The sequence below is a fragment of the Athene cunicularia genome, assembly GCF_003259725.1.
Source record: "Athene cunicularia isolate RWA chromosome 4 unlocalized genomic scaffold, athCun1 chr4_part1, whole genome shotgun sequence".
NCBI classification, from domain to species: domain Eukaryota; kingdom Metazoa; phylum Chordata; class Aves; order Strigiformes; family Strigidae; genus Athene; species Athene cunicularia.
Genome location: NW_020799098.1, coordinates 28872509 through 28882510, shown reverse-complemented (window position 1 = coordinate 28882510; position 10002 = coordinate 28872509). Strand labels below are relative to the sequence as shown.

The 10002-nt window shown below is 35.2% G+C and overlaps 1 protein-coding gene across 2 annotated transcripts in view; it reads right to left on the bottom strand.

Moving 5' to 3' along the window:
• FIP1L1 (factor interacting with PAPOLA and CPSF1) overlaps nt 1-10002 on the bottom strand; it is a 46491-nt gene that overhangs the window by 19740 nt on the left and 16749 nt on the right. For both annotated transcript variants that reach the window (XM_026847340.1, XM_026847341.1), the window contains 2 exons: nt 4939-5032; nt 3707-3860 (listed from right to left, as the gene is read on the bottom strand). In XM_026847340.1, coding sequence (XP_026703141.1) covers nt 3707-3860; nt 4939-5032 — 248 coding nt within the window. The remainder of the gene's footprint in view (nt 1-3706; nt 3861-4938; nt 5033-10002) is intronic.

Here is a 10002-nt window from a genome sequence, read left to right as displayed (position 1 = left end):
GAAAGGAAGACTGGAATTCAAACTGTTGCAGAGCTCAAGTATTTTCTATTCATCTTTTTTGGTTAATTGTCATGAAGAATTAATAAAAGTCTTCATGAGCCTACAATATAGAAAATTGTATATAAAAAAAATATATAAAGAATATGTCTTAACAGCAATATTAAGAATGTAAGCTAGAAAAATATCAGAAATTCTCTCAATTTATTAGCTCTACCTTATGCTTAAAAAAAATTTCAATTGCTGCACTCAACCCAGTATACTGTTAGCATTGAACATGGCTCTCAGCACCTATCCAGAATTGCCTGGAAAGCCATCAGCTAATATTCTTTACAAAAAGGATGAAATTCTGATTAAACAATTAATATATTCCTCAGAATTTTATCTTGTGCAGAAATACAAATAAAAATCTCATCACAATATGAAAAGCTAAGTGAACAATTTCACTTGAGAGCCATTCAAACAAAATTAAGACAGACTGAATATAACTAATATGTAGAACCAAAATGTCCACATAGTTTTAATGAGTTGGTTAATTCAGGGTATCATACTAAAAAAAGATACAGGCATTTTTTCCTCAAAAACCTTTAACAACATTTAAAAAGTCATGATTAATATTATTTTAAGACAGAAGCTAATTTACTTAATGGAAGAAACATTTTCCTACATTGCAAGTTAGTAAGTATGACTAAAAAGATCTAAACAAGTTTTTTTTTTTTTCCTCACATTCACTAACATATGAATGTGACACAAAACAAGAAACAAAAAAAATCATAAACTTTAGTTAATAGAAAATTAAGAACCTCAACTCTTCACTCTTTCGACTCCTACTAATGCAGTGTATGAAAATATACCTGAAGAGTCATCAGCCAATTACTTCTGAGAAGACTGAAATATTGAGTCATTTCTTGGAATGTAGGGAACTAAACTTGAGTACCAGTGAAAGAAGGTGATTTAACAGGGACCATGTCACGTCCCTACAGCACGCTGTACTGCCACAAAGATACACCTGGCCTAAACTTAAATATTCAGGCTCGTGTCAAAGCCTGTCCAAACGACATTAGTGCAGTATTTTACCTGATGTGCTCAAATTTGCTTTCAGGACACTGTATACCATCCTACTAACTCAAGGCTGGTAAATATTCACAGAAAACCAGCTAGGTTTTTTACTAAAGGAAAGTAATGCCACATGTGCTCCACTTGGAGAGTAGTGGAATCAAACACAGTAATGATGCCACAGCTTAACAAACACTGCAAATTGACTGAACTGTGTAATAGTCCACAGCAATGTAATACAACTCAACTTTGTGTAAACATTTGCCACAGGCTAAACTAAGCCAAATTCTCCCTTATTTATCACAAGATAAAAAGTACACACTTAAAATTGCTGGGGATGAGATGATGTACTTGCTAGGCCCTGGTGTAAGTCTAGGCAGTCAAAATTTCCAGTTATGCAACAGGAGTTCAATACTTTGAGTAATTTTTTTAAAATATAACAAATACGTGTCACATTTTAACTACACTCTTAAACCAAAACACATAAACCAACTTTTAAAGTCTGTTAAACAGACACATCCACATTCTTCTTTAGATTTAAATTACTCCAACACAGCAATAAACCAAGCAAACAAAACACATTTTTTGCCACAGTCAGTGATCTCCTTGGAGTATTTGAGAATTTTCTGTATTTGGCCCTTTGAATCGTTCCAGGGCTCGTTCCTCAAAAAAGATTTGAAGCGCAAGAGTGAATGAATTCAGAACAAGAGATCTAACTTCAAAGCAAGATCCTTTTTCAAAGGGGCTTTTGGAGGATGTTTTATATTTGGAATACTTAAATTTTCTGGCAAGTAGTCCTGGTTTAATATTGGGTAAGAATATTTTTTTTTTTCTCCTCCTCCATTGAACCTAGGAGGGATGGCAGATTCTATTTTAGGAACAGCTTTGAAGTTAAAGAGCTGGCAACAGCACAATTAAAACACAGGCCTGAAGAAACCAAATCCACAGCTCTTAATCGTTATTTTCAAATCTACTTGAAGCACGGAAGGATGTTGAAGGAGACCTTCTGAACAAGTGTATGTCATAAACCTGTCTGTAAACCACAAGACTAAAGCCAAACCTGCTTGTTATATTTATAACACATGTGGATTTCTTTCACCTTTAAAAGCTCAACAGGTGAGGGGTTCTGTAAGAATAGTCCAGGATACCTATATGACACACCAAGTGCATTTGGGGTGTCTGTGGGGGTTCCTCTCACGCTTTTAATAACATACAACTTAGACCACATTTTCTGTACGACAATTACAATTAAAATAATTACTTTCTAAAAACTTGCAATGCATTATCTATATTATTTTACCAGAAAGGTTTTAATGCAGCTTAACACTACAGTTAACATTACTGTCACATTCCTCTCCTTTCTCTATCCCCTGCAGTAAGGAAACATCACAAAATTGCCAGAGCAGTAGCATATTCTCTTTTCAGACACCCTATTTTTTATATCGAGGCACAAAAAACTTGGAAAAGTGCACAGAATTATTTAATCTTTAAATCTCTTCTGTTTCCTACGTTGCACCATTTTGTATATGACAATCACTGATGAGAGCCAGAGCTTGTCAGGCAGCAGGAGTTAATAGTTTTAAAATCATCAGCAACTGAAGAAAGCAGCCTCTTCTATGAGGATTTAAACCCTATAAAGCCCCACACAAAAGCAAAAGTTGTTGCACAGAAATAATAATGTTATTTCCTTGCTCATACATAAGAAACCTTTAAAAGATCACCTGTGTGAACAGAATAGCAAAGAAACTGCTCAGCATTACTTCAGAATAAGTCAAGCAAAAGAATGCAAGGAACAAAAGGAGAAAATAAGGGGCTCCACATAAAATCAGTCTCTATAAAAAAATCTTTCACTTTCCTACTATAATACTCCCAAAAGTTTCTCCATCTACTTTGATTTCTCAGTGATTATTCTTCTTATGCCCTTGCAAAGTCCTTTTGAATTTAATTCCTAAAAATGACAACACTCAGGTAACCACTATTTGTGCAAATGACCATGACACTCCCTCCAGTAAATTTCCATAAATTTCCGTAAATATCAGTAAATTTCAGACCAGATTTAAGGAGAAGAGTTCTCAAAGAGCTTTGATTCCTCTAAGATTCACAGACACAGGACACTGGATAACAACATCAGGTGCTAGTAAGACCTCTGACTGAAAGAAAGGATACCACATAAATGCAATTCTTATCAGATTTTGGGAATTCACACATACTGTGTGGGTAAAGGGGAATTAAAGCTTCTGTTGATCCTTTGACCTTAGAAATCAGAGAATCCAACTTCTGACACAAATTCACGGTATGACACACTTTTAGTTCAAAAGTTTGTGGAATGATTTGTTAACATGTACCTCAACAGCATTAGATGACTTACAGAAAACAGCTTCTCACTTCAAATGTTTTCAAGGACACAAGATCCAACATTTAGTCTTTAGGTAATGATTTCCTACTTGAGACTATGTTTACTGAGAAAGAAAGACAAAAGTTTCTGTTTCTGCCTTGCAGATATTTTTAAGAAATGAGTAGAATACAAAAATCTGAAATTCTGCATATATAGCCAAATGTGCATGGAATGCACTGTCTTTATTTCATTACCATAAAACATTTGATGATAATGCATCTCTCATTTTTCACATCCTGTGTAGTGCAGGATATTTACCTGGTGGGGGAATCAGAGGTGGAGCAGTACTGACAGTTGGAGGGGGTGGGAGGAAAGGAGGTGGTGGAAGGTGGGTAGGTGGAGCTCCTGGAGGGAAAAATGGAGGTGGCTTGGTAAAATTGTCTACTTCAGGATTAGATCGTTCTGAAAGAACCTGTAAAATATCAAACTATAGTTACAATTGCTACGTCAAAAGGGCAGAAGATAGGTTTCCTCTCTTTCCAGTTACTACAACAGGAAGGTATTACTACTTATGCACCTAAAGAGCCATATTCAGATAGTTTAAATTCTATCTGCAACCCTCGTCCAGTGTCCTATGCTTGCCAAGTACCTCTGAGGGTCTAAGAACAGCCAATAGGGAACAACGAACTTAAGATCCAAGAGGGAATATAAGCCATCTGAATATTGCCCAAAACACCATCTTAAATTTATATATAAAGGAAAACATTTTAAAATCATTGTGAAAAGCACGAAAAAACCTCAAGAACTTAAATTACTTAAACACTATGAGATCAGCTGAATAACACATGGCAGTGTTTTCAGTATAATCACCATTATTATTGTCACTGTTTAACCTAAACTTAAGTTGGCATGGAAATACAGCCAGGGCACCAAGCAACCTCGATTCTTCTCCACAGGTAAGTCAGGAGAGAAAATGTGCATTCAATCTTAATACATTTAGTTGTTCTCTTAAAATAATCCAAGCCCATATAGACAAAAATCATAAAGACTAATCTTACAATTTATGGTAAAATAATACAATCTAATTTTGGAAAAAAAAAACCAACTATCAACTATTTATTCCTTCACAACTTATTTTTAAAAGACTGCATTTCTCAAACTGTATACAAAGAGGCTTTCACTTTCAGCATTAGTGCCTGGCAGGAATAGGGGAGAAATGGACAATCAGTTTAAATATTTTTCTTTGTCACTTAGTAAACAAAGCAGTATCCTATGCAGAACTAGCAGAGCCAGTGCTGTATCCTGGACTGTAAGTCTGCAATATCGCTCATTTCCTTTCAGTAAGTAGTATACCAAAACACTTATCTTTTGAAATATATCAAATATTTCATCTTAATATACTTCAACTAACTGCCACAACTTTCTTCCTGAACTTAAAGCTACTCCTGTATTACTCATTGATACACTCTGAAATGTTTTAATCAGAAGCTATGGAGAAAGAAAAAAATATGTTTTAGTCAAAGACAGAGTGCAAATCTGCAGTATAAAACCTGTATGTTGCTGTTTTCATTGGCACGCCGTCGTCCTTCCACCCTGCTGATAGTAATGGTCTGTCCAATCACATCTATTGTGCCAGATATCCGCCTGCAACACAGAACAAACCAGAATCAACAAACAGAATTAGAAAAGGAAAAAAACAAAAATAGGAGAGAAGAAAGTCTTATGGACTTCTCTTATACTAAATGCCAAAGTTCTTTCTCCTGTATAAAACATAAAAGACCATTTCTGAAGAACATTAACTGTGATAAATTTGCTGAACTACGCAAGTGTGTATAGAACTAAACAATGCAACAATAAAGACTCCTGTAGGACGGAGGATGACTCTCCACATTCTCCTTCCATCCTCTACAAGGTAATAAATCTACACTTCTGTTACCGATAAAAGAAAAAAAACCCAAGGAACAATACAGTGAAAACCTCAGTAAGAAAAAAATGTATTAAACAGAACTTCTACAAAAGCCTAAAGTAAAATAGTTATAAACTAATCATTAGAAATAATTTCAAAACTGCAAGGAACCATACTGGAGGATTCCATGGAAGATCAAAGAAAGGTTAAGTTCAGAGGTAGACATGAACATGAGCCAACCCTACCATGCATACTATCGATATTGCAGCACATATTGAACAAAATCAGCCACCACCTCTCTTATCTTGTAATACAGTCCTAATATCAAACAGAAAGTATACTGTGAAACTAGTAGACACTGACTCTTAAATTAAACCTTGTGTGAAACTCAAAGCAATCATAGACAAGACATTCATACTTCCTCAGTTTTCCAAATGTAAAATATCTCTCCCAAACACCTCTAAAACACTTGCATAGCTAATCACTATGATCACCTTTAAAGAAACCAGCAACAGAGCAGCACAAGATTCACCTCAGTCTCCCTTACAACGTAATCAGGCAACAACAGAACACCCTGTAAATCAGGAACACCTACCTTAGAAATAGTTAGCAATATTTAGAGAATGGTGACAATAGAAGTGACATGCATATACACATCCCTTCCAGTCAATCAAAAATTGAAGGACTTCCCATGCAACTGTGTTTAATAGCACCTGATAGCTTACATTTGCACAATCGCTTTTGAACACACTTTTACTTTTCATCTCCAGTGATGAAATCTGTTTCAGCTATTTTTTTCCCTGACAATTGTATTTGGTGCCCTACAGTTCTGGTGTTAAAAAAAAAAAGAAGTATATTGTGCATATGTGTGTGTGTATATATATATATCTATATCTATATATATATCTATATATCATCCTGTTCTCTGGCAGTGTAGTATTGGTGGTACCTCTGTTATATCTCTTCTTAGTTGCCTACTTCCCAAGCTGAACTAGTCCATAACAGTCCTCCATTAAAAAATGAGGTAAAAAATTACATTGCTAATGGATGAGACAAACAGTTACATCTGTGTCACACCTGTAACAGAAACCATAGTTGAGAAAACTGACAATATTTACCAATAGCATGATACATAACAAAAAGAAAGACTGGAAAAAAACTTTCAGAAAATAAATCCATAGAAAGAAAAAAAAATAGTTTTAGAAAACAAGTTCTTGTATTTTTTGTAAGTAGTAGACTACTAACCACATTAATACAGATAGCAGGGAGAACAGTTGGAACAGGCTCCAAGTTCTGCTGGACTGATATCTCTGACCCCAATTGTTCAAATAGCTAGATTTCAATTCAGCTGAAAAAGACACAGCAGACACTAGAGCATGAAGAATCAATTAGATCTCCCAAAGATAATCTAAAGTTCTTTGGCAGACTTCATACTGAGGATAATCCAAATGCCTGTCCTCTGAGCTTTTCAATATCTGGGTTTAGAGCTTCCTTTTGGATTTTAAAGCAAGCTCACTAAGCACAACAGTTTGAAGGTAAAAAAAAAAAAAAGTCCAGTGGCACAAGAATCTGAGAACACATTTGCAAACTGGAACAGTATATACTCTACAACAACCTCTCCAAGAATAACACAACTTTAAGAAATTCTCTGATCTTCTAACCCATCCTAAAAGACTGTTTCAGTCTAAAACCTGAAATCATCAACACCTGCTTTCCTAATCCTTCCCAAAGGTCTTGCATGGTATTCCACACTGCCACACTTTGGGATTATTATTATTTTGCTTTCAGTGACTAAATTGGAAACATAGGTATTATAAACCAATTGCTATAAACCATTTCACTTAAAAAAAAAAAAAAGGGAATTTTTGTAAAACAACAAAACTTTGTTTCAGTCCTCACTGACAGCTCATTTGATTTCAGAGTTCTAAGACACTGGTTCTCCTCCATCACTGTTATCTTCTATCAATGATCTAAAAAAACTGTACCCTAGAAAACTAATTTTACCTAGCTTTAGTCCTTGTGTATGATAGATGACTCTCTTCTATAGCAAGAAGTCCCTCCTCAGGTAAGTCCCTGCTTGGTCTGTTCCACTGTTTGACAGGGCTTCCATTTGGGAGTGATGTACTTCAAATTAACACTCTTCCTCTTCTGGACTGTCTGAACACTGCCAGCAACTCTTGGAATCACCATTGAAAACACAGGCAAGGGACACCAGTGCAAGAGTACCGGGCATTAAAGTGATATGTGCATCAACCATACTACAACAATACCAATTTTGGCTTGGGAAGCAGCCCAAACACAAAACTGCATTATCAAAAGGAAGCAAATCTGGACTACCAGTTGGTTCCTAGACATCATCTTCACTGGAAGGAACAGAGTTTTCACTTAATTTTTCTAGAGTCTGAAGAGTACACCTATGTTCATCCATTCTCACTGAGCTGATACTCCGTAATTATTTTTTCACTAACATTTATAGTCCATTGTTCTTCCCAACAGCTGCCAAGAGATTTAATTTTTGTAATGATGGATGAGTTCAGGAATTTGCCATCATACCTTGAACTTGACAAATTCTCTATTTCCAAGATAGCAATAATGATTTCATTAAGTACTTCACTAAAAGAGTGAACAAGAGAAAACATATTTTCAGTTGCAAATGGAGCAGCAGGTGACACCACTGACAAAAACATAATCTTCACAAAGGCAAGAGAGGTATCTGAAGTGTCCAGAATCTAACAGTTCAGAGCTTTGTAAAAGGGGCAATCTGAAGCCTCAGATCTTGTCATAGCAAGTTTGTACATGGTGAAATTTCAAAGACTCCCCAGCCATTATCTAGTTAGTGATTTTGAGCAGGCATTACTAGGTTTCTGTCTCAGTGCTGTGTGCAAAGAAAAGAAAGGGCTTGGTTTGTCCTATACAATCAGGGCACCTGGGATACAGATGCATTCCCAGTGGATACACCCAAACATAAAAAGGCAATCCATGCGCGTGGGATGCACATGAACCCACAGCAGAGTTCATATAAAGTGTAGCTTGAAAGTAACATTCCAGCAACTCAGTGAGTGATTTCACTCTAATTAGAGAATGATTATTTATGAGCCTTTTGCACTTTGAGTACCACCCTCTATGGAGATTTAATTGAGAAAGATATCTCAATCTCATTTGGTAAGATGAATTTAGACTCTACAGAGCAAAGAGAAGGGGTGGGGGGGAGAAGGAGGAAAAAACCCCCTATTATCTTCCAAATCCATACCTTCAGAAATCACTTATCTCTATCACCAGTAATAAAAATAATGAACTGCTCTTTAGAAATCACCTGCCCCCAATTTTCAAAATTCTGAAGCAGTCTAACTACTGGATGTCACATTTATTCACTAGACTTACAGTCTAGTCTAAGAATTATAGAATTACAGTATACTTTAAGAACTGTATATAACATGTTCTTGTGTTCCTTTTTGTCATGCTTATGTGTTTTATGCTTTATTTTCCTCCTCTTGAGGACAGCCTCAACTTTGCTGAGCTCACTTACCACTGATTGATATAACTAAGAAGCAAAACAAATTTAATACAGAAATCACTGATATACAAAATAGACAGTTTTTCAAAATAGTATCTGAGTTTTCATCACCTAGTCTCACAAGGCTAGTTCATGAAACAAGAGAAACCTCAATTTTTTCATAGAAACAACTTATCACAAATCCCTTTTCTATAAAAATTTTGTTTACAGAAAGGCCAAAGCACAGAGAAAGCTGATAAACAGCCCATAACATTGACAGGCTGATTTCTCTGAAAGCCACATTAGTTTCAATGTAATGTACTCTTTAATAGTAACCCAAAAATCATAAATGGAGGTTAAAAAACTAAAAGCTTCTGACAGAACAAAGTTTTGTGATGGACAGCTATACTAGATATTATTGGAATGAGAAAATACCAGTTCTTGCATTCAGCTTGTAAATGAAACTTCTGTTTATTTCTCTGCTACTAAAGAAATACTTTCTCACAGACCTTGAAAACTGACATAGGGAAAAGCACTGGCCTAAAAACCAGTATAATACCTCTGTAACTTGGCTGGTTGGGACATGTTTGAAATACGTCAAACCCTCTCCATGTTCTAGAGCACTATACTCAGATTCCTTCAGGTTTTTACCTTAATTGTGACTATGCACACAATGAATCTTTCATTAACTACCTCTAGAAAACAAACATTCTACTTTATAGCATATTGTTTTTATATGTGTATTTATTAAACCATTTCCATTATGTTCTAACTCCTTCTTCAGAGTTACATAACATTTTATGCTATTCAACAGCCCTAAATATCACAGAATCAAGAGATTCAGGTGTATTTTTCAGAGTTTACAACAGTCATTGTTTACAAATTAAAACAAAATTTCTCACACAGACACGTGAACAAGCACCGAATTTTTCTTTGAATTAAACATCTAGAATGCAATTCTAGTGAAGTAATAATTTATCTGCTGGCGAGCAATAATTTTGTTTCTATTTTGTAAACTACAACTTCCATATTGGTAATGAACAATGTTCTTTTGCTAGACCTCGGAGGGGTTTTTGAGAATTTCAACTGCAATCTTATGCAAGTATCTACGGCACTCAAACTAAAAAGGTAAAAAATAGAAAATAGTAGGCACAAAATTATTTTAATGTTTGTTTCAAAAAAACTTAAAAAAAAAAAAAAAAAAAAAAAAAGAGG